The following is a 19202-nucleotide window of genomic DNA, read 5'->3' on the forward strand; positions in this document are numbered from 1 at the left end:
TCACGAGATTATCAGTTGAGGGAAGGAGTGCGGAGGCGCGAGAGGGATAATAAGTAATAAAATAAACTTTATTTTTATGTCCTGCCCCATCTCCCTGAAGGGACTCGAGGCGGCTCACAACAGGGACAAGCCCGAAACAACGACACAACATATTTGATAAAAACTTAAAACATTTCAACGATACACAAAATGAAATAATGGACAATACATTAAAATCTAGGCAGATAAAAGGGATGCTTCTTCCTCCAGCCCCCCCCCCCCCACTCCTTCCCTCCCTCCATTTCTCATAGAGATCAATCAGTACAAGGTCCTCTGCCTTCTCTGCAGGGCCCTCGAGGACATCAAGGAGAGCATCAAGGAGCTCCAGTTCTACCGAAAGGCCGTCTTCAAGGGGGAGGCGGCGGAGAGGAGGCCGCTGGGAGACGGGGAAGCGCTTCCGGACTGAGCGGGACTTCCGCAGACGCTTCCCGCATCTTCCGTTTCCCTTCCCGCTCTCAATTTAAGCCCCCCCCCCCCCCAGCCGCCCTTATTTTTGCCCTTCAGGAGCCTCCTCCTGCAGTTTGGAAGGAGCGTCCCCTTCGGCTTTAAGGGGAATCCTAATCGTAATAGTAACAGGAGCCTGAACTTTGCTCAGGGAAGGTGGTGGTGGTTGTTTTCTAAATTGTAGAGACGTGAGAGTCCGGGCCTTCCCCCTCCCTCTCTCTTTCCCTTCTTTTCTGTTTTCCTTCCTTCCTTCCTTCCTTCCTTCCTTCCTCTCTTTCTCACTTTCCTTCCTTCCTTCCTTCTTCCCATCTTTTCTTATCTTGAAGGGAGCCCAGCTGCCAGCAGGTGGCGCCATTTCCATTTGTACCTCCTTCCTCTACGAACTCCAACCCAGTCCACGTGTAGATGCCTCTCAATAGTTCTAGATAAGATGTTTTCCCATCTTGATGCCTGAGGAAACCCTTTTGGGCAGAATAAAGAACTTGGCCTTTTGGGGAAGCAGGTTGTGTTCACTCCGGTCCTTGGTCTGAACTTTACCCAGTCTGTCTATCTGTCATAGCGATGGCTGGATGGCCATCTCTTGGGAAGACTCGGATGGTGCTTTCCTTTCTTAATGGCAGAGAGAAGGGGTTGGGCTGGATGGCCTTTGGGGGTCCCATACAATATTGTCGTATCTATTTCTTTTCCGTAGTGATGGCTGGATGGCCGTCTGTCAGGAGGGCTTGGCTGGTGTCTTCCTTTATAGCGGACAGAAAGGGGTGTGGACTGGATGGCTTTTGAGGTCCCCACGGAATAGGGTTATTTGTCATCGCTCTGGCTGGATGGCCCTCTGTCGAGAGGGCTTGGATGGTGCCTTCCTTTACGGAAGAAAGAAGAGGGTTCATCAGAAATATTCACAGAAATATTTGCAGAAATATTTGCAGAAATATTCATTAAAATATCTACAGAAATACAGTAGAGTCTCACTTATCCAACATAAACGGGCTGGCAGAACGTTGGATAAGTGAATATGTTGGATAATAAGGAGAGATTAAGAAAAAGCCTATTACACATCAAAATAGGTTATGATTTTACAAATTAAGCACCAAAACATCATGTTATACAACAAATTTGACAGAAAAAGTAGTTCATTACACATTAATGCTATGTGGCAATTACTGAATTTACAAATTTAGCAACAAAATATCACGATATATTGAAAGCATAGACTACAAAAATGCGTTGGATAATCCAGAATGTTGGATAAGTGAGTGTTGGATAAGTGAGACTCTACTGTACTCACAAAAATATTCATAAAAATACGTTCATGCTTCCATATTGGCACTTATGAGGCGTAAGGAGAGGTAGGTAATAAATAAAATTATTATTTCCATGCTTCCTTATGGATCCCTCTGAGCCGTAAAGGGGGAGGGAGGGGTAGGTAATAAATCGCTTTTATTCTGATGATGATGATGATGATGATGATGATGATGGCTGCCACCCGCCCCAGAAGCCAGTCTCCCCTTTTACACGGCTTAAACCCTGGAAGACAAACAGCCGTGAAGCCCCAGCCTCCTAATGAAACTGTTTTATGGTAATTAATTATGTATCAGCCGTGTTTGCATGCGCGCCGCACCTCGCTTTGCCTCGGCTGAGGCTTTGATCTGTCAAAAGGCTAAATGGGAGGTAAATAATGAAATTACAAAGCAGCAGCCGGAGTGGAAATCAACACGTTTGTTCAGGGAGAGAGAAGGAAGGAAGGAAGGAAGGAAGGAAGGGGAAGGAAGGGAGGAAAGAAAGAAGGGAAGGAGGGAGGAAGGAAGGAAGGAAGGAAGGAAGGAAGGAAGGAAGGAAGGAAGGGAGGGAGGGAGGGAGGGAGGCTGGTTCCCTTGGGGCCTTTCTAGTGGCAATACAGCCGGGCAAGGCTTTCAGACTTTGGCCATATCATGAGACAGTGTCATTCCTTTGAAAATAAGCAGAAGACGACAACAAAAGGTTGCCTGATAGGTGGACTGAATCGACGAAGGAATCCACGTCTGCCGTGTTGCGTTTGCAAGATCTGAGCAGAGCACTTGTGTCTTTGGGAGGCCTTTTCATGTGTTTGTGCTCCAGGAGACATTGGAGGGCAAGTTTGGGGAACCTTCTGGGGCATTTTCAGGCAATGTTCATTTTGCCAAATGTTCCTTTTGTGTGCAGTGACAGATTGCTCGTTCCAGCCCAAAGTTTAGATGGCTTGATGTGGCTTTACTCTGCAAAAAGAAAATCCTGGGCGGGAGAGAAACGAAGCGTTTCTTGCAGCTCTGCAACTGTAGTGCATTTTAGGAATTTTAAACGTGTGCCCATTGTTTAATCCTGGTTTGTGTATCTTATGTATTTTATAGAAATACGTTTTGATAGGTATCTCTTAGAGAAGTGTGTTTTAATATGTGTGTCTGTAGCATGACATTTTTGCAATGTCTGTGTGTTTTAATTGCTCTGTAACCTGAGAAGAGGTGGCAAAGAAATAGATTATTATTGTTGTTGTTGTTATCAGTGTCCCCTTTCAACCAGCCACATTCCAAAGGGGCCAAAAAGGACGCTTGCTTTGCATTGCAAAGGCCCCCGGGCTTGACCTTTGATGCGCCTTGGACTCTCCAAACCCTATTCATTTATGGCTGGAAGGGCTTCTTCCCCCACCGGGCGGGCGGTCACTTCTGGCCACATCAAGGCCACTTGACCGCTGCCTGGCCCAGAACCCAACCAAGGGGCGCTCGTCGTGCAGAAGGCTGTCCAGGGAACCCCGCTCTGGCTGCGGCCGCCACGTGCCCCTCACCCCCAACCAAACGTGGTGGCTTTTATTTACCAGAATGTTTGTTTTTCAAACAAAGTAATTGCTAATTAATTGGCAAGGAACCTGCTTTCTAATCCCCGAGCCCCCAGGAGGCAAATCGGGCAATTTAATGTGCCTTTTCTCTTTCTGTGGCTCAGGCCTCGGCCATCTGGCTCCATGAAAATAATAATTAGCCGGAGTCCAAGGCTGGGAGCAGGGAGCAAAGGAAATGGGAAGAAGGAAAGGGAAGGAAAGAAGAAGCAAAGGAAGGAATGAGGACAGGGGCTGGATGCGGCCTGTGCGCCACAGCTTGGGCCTCCATTCTCATAGAGAGGCAATGCGTCTCTCCCGTGATCTGCCGTAGAGTCGCATGGGAAGCCGTAAATAACGACAGGCAGCCTTGCAGGGACGAGGCCCAGGCAGTCGCAAGGGGTGGTGGTTGTCCTCCCCCTTCCTTCTCCGCCTTGCATCCCTTTATTGTGTCCATCCCTCCCCCTTCCCCCAAACACAATAACGCCAAGCCGGTTGATGAATTATTCCAATATAGAGCCTGTCTGGGAAGAAAACACGCATCATCTATATCTCTGACAAGTTGTTGTTCTCTCTTATCAGAATACAGGCGCCTGATCCTGTTGCCACTGCTTTGCCTTCTGCTTTGCGACTGAGAGGTGGGTGCGGCCGGTGAGTGTCTTCCAAAGGCTAGCGAGTGGGACTAGATGGCCTTTGGGGGTCCCTTCTGACTCTGATTCTATTAATCCCACCTCCTTCATTATCTGGTGTCTTGCTGGTGGCACACAGAGCCATAAGGGCCCCTGTGAGCCCATTTATTGGTCAGTGTGGAGCAGGGCTCCCCAAACTCAGCCCCGTGGGCCAGATGCGGCCCTCCAAGGCCATTGTCCTGACCCCGGTCCTCACCGTTAGACAAGGTCGTGTCTCGCTGTTGTTGTCGTGTGTCTTCAACACCAGTAAGACGTATTGAAGGCACAGATTGACCCCTGTCCTAAACTATAGACTTGGGTTTGACCTGAGTCTGAAACGACTTGAAGGCACACAACAACAACAACAACAATCCTAATTTTTCACTATTTTATCATAGTCTGGCCCCCCCAACAGTCTGAGGGACCGTGAACTGGCCCTCCACTTAAAGTGTTTTGTTTTGTTTTTTTATAAATTTTTATTGGTATATAGAATAAATAGATAACAACGAAAGAGTGAGAACAATGATTTTTTGACAGAAAGTGAAAAAAAAAAGAAAGAAAAGAAGATATATATATATATATGTGTGTGTGTGTGTGTGTGTGTGTGAAAAAATTTAAGAAGAATAGATTTGAAAAAGAATAAAAAAAAATGACTTCCATCTTCACCTTTGCGTTTCCCATTCTGTATAAACACAAGAGATTGATCCAAAAAGAAAAATAACAAGAAAAAAAATTGAGTGGTAAGGACTAACCCTGACAAAAGGGTGTTGCCCTTTATATTGGCTTGGTCAATGATTCTTTGCTTTACATGAAGCTTTCGCAGAAGAATGCCCCAAAAAAAGAAAAACAAAAAATTTGTTCTTCTATTCTTTAACTAGTGTCCTTCAACTTCTTTTGCTTTCAAATTCGTCTACTTTAGTCCAGTCTGTATATCTTATCCGAGTCCCTGTATTTTTCTTTAGTAAAAAAGTTAGTTTATCCATGTCCTTTATCTCTCTCACTCACTTAAACACTAAGTGTTTGAGGTCCCTGATGTAGAGGTTGGCCTTCCCTTCCTCCATCCGTACTGTATGCACCGTGGCCCTGACCCAGCCATTCAGTGGCGCTCTATTTGTCTGCCGTTGGGCATTGGCTCAGCATGGCATCGTTGCTGCGCATTGCGCAGGGAGTTGCATTGCACTGAGCACACAGCCTTGTTTTCTGCACTTGGTTGCGCACAGGCAGGAATCCCCCAGGCCTTGGAGAGCAAGGGCCTTTTCCCCGTTCCGCGACAGGATTGGGTCGGCATCAAGCCGTGGCTGCGCGTGCAGAGCCTTGTGCCGCACCGTTCCATCATGGAACCGGGGAGGAATGCGGACACGGCTTTGCCAGGAAAGCGGGGAATGGGCTGTCCATAGGACGTGGTGGAGTGATCCCATGACACCCGTATGATGAAACTTCTATCACATTTAAAGGCTGGATGGCCATCTGACAGGGATGCTTTGATTGTGCTTTTCCTGCATGGCAGAAAGAAGGTCTTTGGCCTAGATAGCCTTTGGGGGTCTCTTCCAACTCAAGGATTCTATTGTTGTTGTTGTTATTGTTGTTGTCAGCTACTCTGGGTCTCCTTTTAGAGTGAGAAAGTGGGATGTAAATGCAGTAGTCTCACTTATCCAACATAAACGGGCCAGCAGAATGTTGGATAAGCGAATATGTTGGATAATAAGGAGGCATTACGGAAAAGGCCTATTAAACATCAAATTAGGTTATGATTTTACAAATGAAGCACCAAAACATCATGTTAGACAACAAATTTGGCAGAAAAAGTAGTTCAATACGCAGTAATGCTATGTAGTAATTACTGTAGTTATGAATTTAGCACCAAAATATCATGATATATTGAAAACATTGACTACAAAAATGCGTTGGATAATCCAGAACATTGGATAAGCGAGTGTTGGATAAGTGAGATTCTACTGTAATGATGATGGTGATGATGATGATGGCAGCATAGCATTGAGGCCTTGCAGGAAACTTTTGGGGCGCGGGGCGACGCAGCCTTTCAGTCGGAAGGACGGACTCACCGGCGTTGGGCTGAGATTAATTGGAAGGAATTTACTGGCGGACTTTTTCGGCAGATAAAACAGTTTGCTTATTTCACACTTGTGCAGCCACCTGCTACGAACCGTTTGTTCAGTTTCACATCCTTTAATTAAAATCAACATAAAACAGATTGAAAAACATCCCAGGAAGGGAATTGCTTGATTTGCTAGAGGATATTGCGGAGGAAGACGGGCCAAAACGGTCGGAGGGAAAAACCACGTCGCCGTTCGAGCGGCTGCTGCAAAGGTGGTGCCGGGATGGCGATGTTGTCGGAAGGCAGGCGGCCTTTCCTTGCCTTTCGCCTCGTTTCGCTTATTGTCTTGCGCATCTCTTGCTTTCCTCGGAGGCCGAGAGAGTGCCACCCTCCGCATGGTGTTTCCGTGGGACCCCGACCCCACTCTCCGGAGTCACAGCTCGACATTCAAACAATTTTACCCAAATATTTATATTTTTCTTTGGTCTTCTACTTTTGGGAAATCTCACGGCCACGTTATTGATGGCACCTTGAAATGTATTATTTTTAAGCAACTTTTTCTGCCTCTTCTCAAATGGTTTGATGACTTTTCATTGCACTATCCAGGCAGACCTATTTATTCTTGTATTTATTTATTTCAAGTTTTCATACTAAGTGGCCTTTTGCAGGGGCGATGCTCTAAAAGGGACTCACATTGAAAATAGTATAACACCAACAGAGTATATCTGTGCCAAGAGAATGAATGAATGAAGAGGGTGAATAAAAAGCTTGCACAAAAGTCACCCAGTAACTGCTCCGATCTATCGGAATAAGGGAATCTGCTCTGCGTTTTATTCCAAACTTTAAAAGAACTCGGAATCCTGTGGAAGTTCCTTCTTCCTTGGAGGCTTTAAAACAGAGGCTGGACGGCCATCTGTCGGGGGGGCTTTGATTGTGCTTTTCCTGCATGGCGAGGGTTGGACTAGAAGTCCTATATGGTCTCTCCCAACATCACTATTATTATTATTTTATTGTATGTCACAGCAAACAAGATAGAGATACTGGATTTTGTATCACAAGTTGAACACTTCCCAAGCGTCTAGGACTGTATTTTCAGATGATGCGTGCAGATCCCATTCGGGTGGCCTTTTGCAGTTGGCAGATCGTAATTTTGTCAATGTCTATTGTTTCCAAATGCCGGCTGAGATCTGAGGTACGGCACCCAATGTGCCCATCACCACCGGGACCACCTGCACTGGTTTATTATTATTATTATTATTATTATTATTATTATTATTATTGACACAACGACGTTGTTCCATGACTTAGTTCCACTCCTCAGCTGAGGCCTCTCTGGCTTGGTTGGACCTGCCGATAGTTACACTACCGCCAGCACAGCCCTCAGTCATCATTGGAGTGGTTAAGCCCCCCCACCACGTCAAGGTGGCACCTGCGGGGGGGGGGGGATTATTATTATTATTATTATTATTATTATTAAGGCTGGTTGACCATCTGTCGGGGGTGCTTTGATGGTGTTTTTCCTGCATGAAGGCAGTAGGGGGCTGGACTGTATGGCCCTTAAGGTCTCTTCCAACTATTATTATTATGGGGTTGTTGTATGTCTTTCGGGCTGTGTGGCCATGTTCCAGAAGCATTCTCTCCTGACGTTTCGCCCACATCTATGGCAGGCATCCTTAGAGGTTGTGAGGTATGGAGAAAACTAAGCAAAGAGGTTAATATATATCTGTTAACCTCTTTGCTTAGTTTTCTCCATACCTCACCACCTCTGAGGATGCCTGCCATAGATGTGGGCGAAACGTCAGGAGAGAATGCTTCTGGAACATGGCCACACAGCCCGAAAGACATACAACAACCTTGTGATCCCGGCCATGAAAGCCTTCGACAACACATTATTATTATGGTTATTACGGAGGTTGGGTGGCAATATGTGGGGGCTGCCGTGGCTGTGCTTTTCCTGCCTGGCAGAAAGAAGGGGGCTGGGCTGGATGGCCTTTGGGTGCCCCTCCCACCACTAGCATTCTAGGCTTCTGTGATTCCTGCCTAAGGGGAATCCTCATCCCTGAAGGCCCTCCCTGGGGACCTTGCCTTGCCTCCCTCTTCAGCACCAGGGAGAGCGCCAGGCCCCGCAGGCCCTTCTCCCATTGCTCTCCATCCCGCCTGCCTGCCTGTCTCCCCGTCCACTGCTGCTGGGGGGCGGGGGGGGGGGGCTCTTTGGGGGCGAGAAGGGAAGCCCACCTGCCTTCCCTTCTCCGATCCCCGCCCGGCTCTACCCACAAGCATCAAAGCGCCAATTAATGCGCCTGCCCACTCGCAACCCTCTTGAAGGACCCTGGTAAGAATAGAACTTTCCCTTGGAAAACGGATTTTTCTTTAGCCGCGCGTACGTCTCGGTGAATGACCGACTCCGGGGACAATTTGGGGGCTCCTTGGAATCGGAAGGAAGGAGAGAAGGAAAGAAAGATGGAAAGAAGGAAAGATGGAAAGAAGGAAGGAAAGATGGAAAGATGGACAGAAGGAAGGAAGGAAGGAAAGGAGGGAGGGAGGAAAGAAGGAAGGAAGGAAGGAAGGAAGGAAGGAAGGAAGGAAGGAAGGAAGGAAGGAAGGAAGGAAGGAAGAAAGGAAGGAAGGAAGGAAAAGAAAGGAAAGGAAAGGAAAGGAAAGAAGGAAGGAGAGAAGGGATGAAAAAAGGAAAGAAGGTAAGATGGAAAGAAGGAAGGAAGAAGGGAGGGAGGGAGGGAGGAAAGAAATAATAATAATAATAACAACTTTATTTTTATACCCCGCTTCTATCTCCCCAAAAGGGACTCAGGGCGGCTTACATGGGACCAAGCCCGAATAAAAACAATAACAATATAAAACACAACAATAGACAAGAAACATGCACAATTATAAAAATTTAAACATTAGCCAATAAAAGAAAGAAAGATGGAAGGAAGGAAGGAAGGAAGATGGAAAGAAGAAAGGAAGGAAAAGAAAGGAAAGAAGGGAAGAAAGATGGATGGATGGAAGGGAGGGAGGGAGGGAGGGGCCACTGTGGCCTGATGCCACAAGCGGTGCCAAAGGGCCTGGGTCCTGCTCACCCGTCCCTCCCAGGCCTCTGCTTCCCTCCCTTGGCATCTCCAAGGAACAATAACAAATGCACAAAACTTAATATGGAGCCAGACAAGCGTTTTAATAACTGGAAAAGGTTAGGGAAGAATATATATCTCGGTTGCAACCTCTTGCCAGGAGTCTGAGAGACCTGGAGTACCCTGGCTGCGTATTGATTCAATGATTCTCTGCGATGTCATACTCTGCATCTATGTGAGAGCAACAAACAGAGTTGAAAGACGGTACAAAAATAAATGATCTGAAAGTTAATATGGCTGAACGAGCAGCGCTGAATGAGGGGACGGCACGGTTGGGTTTTACACGGGCAAAATCAATAGCGCGTGGAACAATGTCCTCGATTTTCTCCAGGGAGGAAGAGGAGGAGGAAGAGGAAGAGGAGGAGGAGGAGGAAGGGACCCGGACGGATCGATCCCCATGCAAATGAGTTGTGGAATCCGCACCACTGGGTAATGGATGCTGCTGATAATTACCTCCGAGTCAAGAGCTTTTAGGAGGATTGCTTCGAATTCCTGCAAATGGAGCAAATTCGTGTTCCGGGAACTTCAGGGAGACATGTCTTCACCTGTGGAGATTGTGGGGGCTTTCTGAGCTCGTAACAGTGGACAAGAAGTCCCAAAGAGCCTCATTGGGAAGGCAGGGAAAACATAGATCTCTATGAGGATAGGAAGGATGGAGTTGCAAGCTTGGTAGATGCAGGGAATGCTGTGGATGGAGCGTATCTTGACTTCAGGAAGGCCTTTGACAAAGTCCCCCGTGACCTTCTTGCTGGCAAACTAGTCAAATGTGGGCCGGGCAAGGCTACGATGAGGTGGACCTGTCATTGGTTAAGAGACCGAGGCCAAAGGGTGCTTCTTCTCACCAATGGTTGGTCTTCTTCATCCCGGAAAGAAGGGACTGTTTGGGTGCCCAAAAGTGAGATTGACTCTCAGCTGGAAGGAGGACACTCGAAGGGTCAGAGGTCTGGAGACCATGAACAATCCCTATGAGGAGCATCTTCAAAAGATACCCTGGGTATAATAATAATAATAATAATAATAATAATAATAATAATAATAATAATAATAATAATAATAATGATAAACCGACGAAACCATTGATCATCTCCTCAGCTGCTGTAAGAAAATCGCACAGACAGACTACAAACAGAGGCACAACTATGTGGCCCAAAGGATTCATTGGAACTTATGCCTCAAGTATCACCTCCCAGCAGTAAAGAACTGGTGGGATCACAAACCTGCAAAAGTATTGGAAAATGAGCACGCAAAGATACTGTGGGACTTCCGAATCCAGACTGACAAAGTTCTGGAACACAGCACACCAGACATAGAATCATAGAATCATAGAATCATAGAATCATAGAATAGTAGAGTTGGAAGAGACCTCAAGGGCCATCTAGTCCAACCCCCCGCTAAGAAGCAGGAAATCGCATTCAAAGCACCCCCGACAGATGGCCATCCAGCCTCTGCTTAAAAGCCTCCAAAGAAGGAGCCTCCACCACAGTCCGGGGGAGAGAGTTCCACTGCCGAACAGCCCTCACAGTGAGGAAGTTCTTCCTGATGTTCAGGTGGAATCTCCTTTCCTGTAGTTTGAAGCCATTGTTCCGTGTCCTAGTCTGCAGGGCAGCAGAAAATAAGCTTGCTCCCTCCTCCCTATGACTTCCCCTCACATATTTGTACATGGCTATCATGTCTCCTCTCAGCCTTCTCTTCTGCAGGCTAAACATGCCCAGGTCTTTAAGCCTCTCCTCATAGGGCTTGTTCTCCAGACCCTTAATCATTTTAGTTGCCCTCCTCTGGACGCTTTCCAGCTTGTCAGCATCTCCCTTCATCTGCGGTGCCCAAAACTGGACACAGTATTCCAGGTGTGGTCTGACCAAGGCAGAATAGAGGGGGAGCATGACTTCCCTGGATCTAGACGTTATTCCCCTATTGATGCAGGCCAAAATCCCATTGGCTTTTTTAGCAGTTGTGGAAAAGAAAAAGGTTTGGATCATTGATGTCGCCATCCCTGGTGACAGTCGCATTGACGAAAAACAACAGGAAAAACTCAGCCGCTATCAGGACCTCAAGATTGAACTTCAAAGACTCTGGCAGAAACCAGTGCAGGTGGTCCCGGTGGTGATGGGCACACTGGATGCCGTGCCAAAAGATCTCAACCGGCATTTGGAAACAATAGACATTGACAAAATTTACGATCTGCCAACTGCAAAAGGCCACCCTACTGGGATCTGCACGCATCATCCAAAAATACATCACACAGTCCTAGACACTTGGGAAGTGTTCGACTTGTGATTTTGTGAAACGAAATCCAGCATATCTACCTTGTTTGCTGTGTCATAATAAAATAATAATAATAATAATAATAATAATAATAATAATAATAATAATAATAATAATAAGTTTATTTATATCCCGCCTCCATCTCCCCCGAAGGGGACTTGGGGCGGCTTACAGCAAAATCAGATACAAAACAATAACAAAATACAAAACATCAAAATGCAATAACAAAACCAATAATAACATATAACCAATAACCAAAAGAAACAGAAATGCAGTATTAAAACATTGAATTAAAAACAATAAGGTTGCTATAGTGGATAAGCAAAGTGTACATTATGAGTTGCAAATTCAGAAATAGATAAAGTGCAACAGATTAATTTAAGGTCACATTGGGTTGGGAGGAGCCCTGAATTAATGTCAAGTCATCAGGAGAAGTGTGACCAATACAAAAGGTCGAGGAGTATACAGTAGAGTCTCACTTATCCAACATTCACTTATCCAACGTTCTGGATAATCCAAGCCATTTTTGTAGTCAATGTTTTCAATATATCGTGATATTTTGGTGCTAAATTCGTAAATACAGTAATTACTATGTAGCATTACTGCATATTGAACTACTTTTTCTGTCAAATTTGTTGTATAACATGCTGTTTTGGTGCTTAATTTGTAAAATCATAACCTAATTTGATGTTTAATAGGCTTCTCCTTAATCTCTCCTTATTATCCAACATATTCGCTTATCCAACGTTCTGCCAGCCCATTTATGTTGGATAAGTGAGACTCTACTGTAATTGTAATTATGATGGGGATGGGCCATCTTAACCAAAGGCCTGGGTGAAAAGCCAGGTTTTCAGGCTCTTCCGAGATGCCAACAAGGTGGGGGCTTGCCTGATCTCCCCAGGCAGCGAGTTCCAGAGCCGGGATGGGGGCCACGATGGAGACGCCCCCCCCTCTCATCCCCACCAACCGCGCTTGGGACGGAGGCGGGAGCGAGAGGAGGGCCTCCCCGATGACCGGAGAGACCGTGCAGGTTCATAGGGGAGAGACGATCCTGAAGGTAGATGGGCCCCAAACCGTGATAGATGCCCTGGGTGAACTATAAATCATCAAGGTGCGGGGTGCTGTGTTCGACAACAGCAATATGGTGATGGTGATGATGTTCCTGCCTCGCTCTCCTCCCTTAAGCTCTATCACTCCTTCCCACCTGTCACTCAGGAGGCTGTCCAGGTCCTGAACCAGTGTTTAGCCGCTGTGTCGGACTGGATGAGGGCCAACAAATTGAAACTGAATCCAGACAAGACAGAGGTCCTCCTGGTCAGTCGGAAAGCCGAACAGGGAATAGGGTCACAGCCTGTGCTGGATGGGGTCGCACTCCCCCTGAAGACACAGGTGCGCAGTCTGGGTGTGACCCTGGACTCATCCTTGAGCCTGGAGACCCAGGTCTCGGCAGTGGCCAGGGGAGCCTTTGCACAGTTAAAACTTGTGCGCCAGCTGCGCCCGTTCCTTGGGAAGCCGGACCTGACCACGGTGGTCCACGCTCTTGTTACATCCCAACTAGATTACTGCAACGCACTCTACGTGGGGCTGCCTTTGAAGACTGTTTGGAAGCTTCAACTGGTCCAACGGGAGGCTGCCAGGCTGTTAACTGGAACAACGTCCAGGGAGCGTACCACTCCTCTGTTACGTCAGCTCCACTGGCTGCCGATCTGCTACCGAGCAGAATTCAAAGTGCTGGCTTTAGCCTATAAAGCGCTAAACGGTTCCGGCCCAGCTTACTTGTCCGAACGTGTCTCCCGCTATGTCCCATCACAGAATTTGAGATCCTCCGGGGAGGCCCTGCTCTCGGTCCCACCAGCCTCACAGGTGCGGCCGGCGGGGACGAGGGACAGGACCTTTTCAGTGGTGGCCCCCCGCCTATGGAACGCCCTCCCAAATGAAATTAGGGAAGCTCCCTCCCTCCTGTCCTTCCGAAAAAGAACAAAAACGTGGTTATGGGAGCAGGCATTTGAGCACGAGTAGCAGCAGAATTGCAATATGAATATATGACTCATTGACAGACCCCCACCTGGACAAAAGCGCCTGAAATGTATATTTAAATGTACAATTACACAGGTTTTTTAACGTATATTTTAATTTTTATTGTAATTTTTTTAATCTTGGAAGACTTTTCATCTGATGTAAACTGTGTTTTTGATGTATATTGTAAGCCGCCCTGAGTCCCCTGATGGGTGAGAAGGGCGGGGTAGAAATGATGCAATAAATAAATCTATATATATAAAAGAGTGATGGCATCAGGGCAGCGGACAAAACAACAAAACTACAGGCCCCCCAACCTCAAAATTTGACAACACAACCCATCATCCACGGCTCTAGGTTGATACAACAAAAAGAAAAGAAAAATAAAGTCCTAATTAGAGGGAAAGGACTAATTGTTTTTATCCAGTTGCTGCCAGTTAGACGGCTAAGCTCCGCCCACTTGGTCTCCTAGCAACCTACTTAGCCCAGGGGACAGGCACAGTTAGGCCTCAGGCCTCTTCCACACTGTCTATAAGATACAGATTATCTGATTTGAACTGGATTATATGGCAGTGTAGACTCAAGGCCCTTCCACATAGCTATATTACCCATTTAGAATCTTATATTATCTGCTTTGAACTGGATTATCTTGAGTCCACACTGCCAGATAATTCACTTCAGTGTGCATTTTATACAGCTGTGTAGAAGGGGCAGTTCTAGGCAGATAATATAAGATTACAAATATACAGTAGAGTCTCACTAATCCAACATAAACAGTGTCCTCTACCCTCACCACTTTCACAGGACACAAACAACCAAATGCATACTAAACATAAAGACAACCATACAACTAATATTCAATACCACCACTACCTCAACAATTTCTCACCAACACCACCAGACAACGCCACAGCAACGCGTGTCCGGGCACAGCTAGTAAATAAATAAATAAATGGGGCCCAGAGCCTGGTGTGTCTGTCTCTGCGCCTCAGGGTGACTCCTGCTCCAGGTCCCACGGGATTGCCTCTGCCTGCAGCTGCCAGAATATATTGCCTTTATCGTGTATTTATTTCCCTCCAGCTATTTGTTGGGCAGTCAGGAGGTGGCAGTGCAGCTCCATTCGCAGGGACAGGTGGAGGAGGAGGAGGAGGAGGAGGAGGAGGCCAGCATTTGCCCTTGGAATCCCGGGACTTGTAGCTCTGCATGCAAACAGGTCTGTCTCTCCACGGACAGTTCCTGGCTGGGAAAAAGTGGGAGCAAAATGGACAAGGAAAAAACATGGATGTGGCTCATCGCAAATGGAACTGTGAACAAGGAGACGGAGGGCCCGATCCTTGCAGCCCAAGAGGAAGCCAGTAGAGCAAATGCCGTCAAGGCCAGAATCGGAAAGTCGACCACAGATCCCAAGTGTAGGCTCTGCAAGGAAGCCGGAGGAACGATGGGCCACCCACTCAGCGGAGAGAAGGTTGCAGAGACGGACTCCACGCAGAGGCAGAATACCGTTGCTCGGGTGATCCATTGGAACTTTGGCCACAACACCGTCTGTCTGTGACAAAGAACTGGTGGGACCACAAACCTGGAAAAGTTGTAGAAATCAAACTACTCTGGGACTTCCAAATTCAGACTGACAGGACTTTTGGAGCACAAGACTCCTGACCCCACAATGGTGTAAAAAACAAAGTATCGATCGTCGATGTTTTAATCCCGGGCAACAGCAGGATTTATGACAAGCAACTGGAAAAGTTGACACAATACGAGGATCTAAAGATTGAACTACAAAGACTCTGGCACAAGCCGGTTCATGGGTCCCAGTGGTGATGGGCACACTGGACGCAAGCCCTCAAGACATTGGCCTGGTCTTAAGCACAATCAGCACTGACCAAATCCCCACCGGTCAGTTGCAAAAGGCCACCCAACCTGGATCTGCATGCATTATTCGCCGATATATCACATAGTCCTAGACACTTGGGAAGGGTCCGACGTGTGATCCTATACAACAGCCGGCATAGGGATCTTGTTTGCTTTGTACCCATCTTGTTCATACTATGTTGTTGTGTCAATAATAATAATAATAATCACCCCCTCCCATCCAATAATAGAACAATAGACCCCAATTTGCTGCCGTCTGTCTCCTGCGGGCCTTTTCCTCCCGCTCTTCCTCCCTCATCTGCCTCTATCTTCTGTCGTGATGGATTTGTGCGACGGAGAATAAAAATCCACAGCATGGAGTTCCTGACGGGTTATTATTCAGCTTTATCTGGAGCTGCTCCTTCCGGGCCCATTGCTCACGCTCACTGGAGTCTGCCTTGCCTTGCCTTGCCTTGCCTTGCAGAGCCACCTCCCCTTGGGTGTCATCCAAAGAGGGGCAAAAAGGGGCTCCTCCCCTTGGGTTTGGGGTGGCCCTGTGCCCTCGGCCTCCACGGGAAAGAGCTCTCTCTCCGCAGAGAGAGGCCGACGGGGCCAGGCTTCGTTACGTGTTGGACTGCACCTCCCATCATCTGCACGGCATCAGGGATTATGGGAATGGCAATCCAGACCGCCTGCAAGGAATAGGTTTCCGAGGGAAGAAGAATTTGAGTAGCCATGGAGCTGGAAAGTCAATCAAAGAGGATATCTGCATAGAGGTAGCCTGACCGTTGTTGCTTGGAGGCATCCTCTGTTTGGGAGGTGTTCGCTGGCCCTTCGTTGTTTGCCGTCTGGAGTTCCTCTGTTTCTTTATTTACCGCCTTGACTCTCTGTGTTTTTTAAAAATATGGTTTCCTCCTTTCTGTTGAAATGGATGGCCACCCAGCCTCGGAGGCTGCGAGGCCGCTCACGGGGCGGAAGGATCCCGCTTCCACATGCAAGACCGCCCTCCTTTTGGAGACAAACATGCTCACAAGAGGGACTTGTTTGTTTCTCTCTAAACTTTGCACGGCGGCGCTTGCAATCAGCCAGGCAACAAACCCCGTGTTTGACTACCTCTGTCCAAATTTGCTCAGCGTGAGCGGGAACCAAGCAAATGGCTTTTTCTGTTTATACTCCGCGCTAATGAAGAGCCGGCCATTAATAACGCAGAGCGGGTGGAGGTGTTTGCCGAAGGAGGCCGTGATGCCCGTACCAAGTCCGTGCGCTTCTCCGGTGCCTCGATTATGCCGACTTCCCGTCTAGCTCTGCTACGGCTCCATGCTATGGAGGTTGGGGTATTGTAGTTTTCCAAGGCCTTGAGTCCTTTCTGCGGCTGTCTACATTGCAGAATTAATGCAATTTTGATATCATGTGAACTGCAATGGCCTCATGCTAGGGAATTGCAGTGAGACAACAGCTTTTGGCTGAGCATACAATGGGTGCGGAGGGTGTTGGCTCAGCATCAATGGGAACCCAAGGGAGGGGGTCCGATCTGGCAAAAGGGATGAGGAAACACCCCCAGGAATAATGTGAGTTATAATTTTTTTGGGGGGGGATACACACGTAAGCCCATTATGTGTCTCCCAGGAAATTGTGAAGGGATTGGGGTTTTCCCCAAGCTAAACATTGAACCACGCCCTGAAGTGTAGGGTGCATTTATTCAGTGTTCTGAATCTGCATTCTACAGCGGCGGAGATGGCATTATATGGCCTCTGATACCAACTTTGTGGGGTGACATTAATATTTCCATGGAATGTCTTTAAATCCACTCATTCTTTTGTACTTTATGATTATTGTGTTTAAGGGAGTGGGCTTTAATGGGCGTATCGGTGGCATAAGTGACGCGCTGCAAAATGACTGTCTTTACAATTCGGTGTAACGACGACACTTATATCACTGGGAAAAGATTATAGTTCTTTTTTTAAAAAGAAGGCTCCATTACACAGCTGGAGAGGAGAGAGAAAGAGAGAATGAGTGAGAGAGGGAAAGGAGGAAGGAAGGAAGGAGGAGGGATGATGATTTATAGTGCAACCCGGCCCACAAGGCCCACCTGAAGGGAGCAGAGTCACTTTGATGGATCTGCCTCATTTGCCTCCGAATCGTCTGGCTGCGCCAAGCGCCCTCCGGCCCAGTCGGCAAAACGGAACTGCCTTCCGGGGCTCCAGGAGGCGGGCAGGCCCGGGAATAACAATATTAACAACAACAACAACAACATCCCTTTTCTGCAAAACGGAACCTGCTTCCAGGGGGGTTCCAGGAGATGGGCAGGACTGGGAATAATAATAATAGTAATAATAATAATAATAATAATAATAATAATAATAATAATAATAAAGGAGACAGAAGGCCTGACCCTTGCAGCCCAGGAGCAAGCCATCAGAACAAAGGCAATTAAGGCCAAGATCGAAAAATCAGCTGATGACCCAAAATGCAGACTGTGCAAGGAAACCGACGAAACCATTGATCATATCCTCAGCTGCTGTAAGAAAATCGCACAGACAGACTACAAACAGAGGCACAACTATGTGGCCCAAATGATTCATTGGAACTTATGCCTCAAGGACCACCTCTCAGCAGCAAAGAACTGGTGGGATCACAAACCTGCAAAAGTATTGGAAAACGAGCACGCAAAGATACTGTGGGACTTCCGAATCCAGACTGACAAAGTTCTGGAACACATCACACCAGACATCACAGTTGTGGAAAAGAAAAAGGTTTGGATCATTGATGTCGCCATCCCAGGTGACAGTTGCATTGACGAAAAACAACAGGAAAAACTCAGCCGCTCTCAGGACCTCAAGATTGAACTTCAAAGACTCTGGCAGAAACCAGTGCAGGTGGTCCCGGTGGTGATGGGCACACTGGGTGCCGTGCCAAAAGATCTCAGCCGGCATTTGGAAACAATAGACATTGACAAAATTACGATCTGCCAACTGCAAAAGGCCACCCTACTGGGATCTGCACGCATCATCCAAAAATACATCATACAGTCCTAGACACTTGGGAAGTGTTCGACTTGTGATTTTGTGATAAGAAATCCAGCATGTCTATCTTGTTTGCTGTGTCATAATAAAATAATAATAATAATAATTCTCATAATAATAATAATATCCCTTTTCTGCAAAACAGCCAGGGCTTCAAGGGTTTCCAGGAGGCGGGTCTCCACCCTGCATGGGGAGGCCTGGGAATAATATTAATAATACTATTATTGATATCTTTTCTCCAAAATGTTCCATTTGCAGGGTTTCTGGGAGGCGTATCTTTGCAGGGCCAAAGGCCCTGACACCCTGCACAGGGAGGCATGGGGATAATAATAATAATAATAATAATAATAATAATAATAATAATAGTAATAATAATATCATTTCCTGATTGGTTGTACCATAAAAACATGGGGAAAGTTTATTAAACTGCAAGACCTTTGTTTCTGCTGGGGGGACATCATCCTGCGGTAGCGCATTTGGCTCTAGTGTTATCTTGAATCTCCTCTCATCATTGAGTCTCGACCAACTCAACCAACACAAAGTTCCTGGAGTAGAGCAACTCCTTCCACAGTAATCACGGCACAATCGAACAGGAACGGCACTTCCAGACCAGGAGCAGCACATTTTCCAACTTGTGGGAGCAATGTTGCCGATGGCGGTGATGGCGGATGCGATGGCGCAGGGATGCCCGGGACGGGTCCACCTCTCTGCGCCTCCGCTCCCGTTGATCCCCGTGTTGCGCATCGTCGCCGCGCCATCCCTTCCTCCTTTTTAATTAAGCGCTAAATATAGATCTTAATTAAGGTGCTGATGAATTTAATTTGGAGCGGCATTACGGCACTTGCCGCACAGAGCCCGGCGCCTTGTTTGGATAATGTCGAATATCAGCTAAACGAGTGC

At 47.1% G+C, this 19202-nt stretch overlaps 1 protein-coding gene across 2 annotated transcripts in view; it reads left to right on the forward strand.

Moving 5' to 3' along the window:
- The window catches only part of rexo2 (RNA exonuclease 2), a 32119-nt gene that overhangs the window by 5009 nt on the left and 7908 nt on the right, over window positions 1–19202 (forward strand). Inside the window, exon 7 of one of the 2 annotated variants that reach the window (XM_016998135.2) lies at window positions 328–981. The exons of the other annotated variant lie outside the window; for it this stretch is intronic. Coding sequence (XP_016853624.2) covers window positions 328–445 — 118 coding nt within the window. The 3' untranslated portion in view covers window positions 446–981. Of the gene's footprint in view, window positions 1–327; window positions 982–19202 lie in introns of those variants that run through there. 2 annotated transcript variants of the gene reach the window in all.

The sequence above is a fragment of the Anolis carolinensis genome, unplaced genomic scaffold (assembly GCF_035594765.1).
Source record: "Anolis carolinensis isolate JA03-04 unplaced genomic scaffold, rAnoCar3.1.pri scaffold_8, whole genome shotgun sequence".
In the NCBI taxonomy this organism is placed as follows: domain Eukaryota; kingdom Metazoa; phylum Chordata; class Lepidosauria; order Squamata; family Dactyloidae; genus Anolis; species Anolis carolinensis.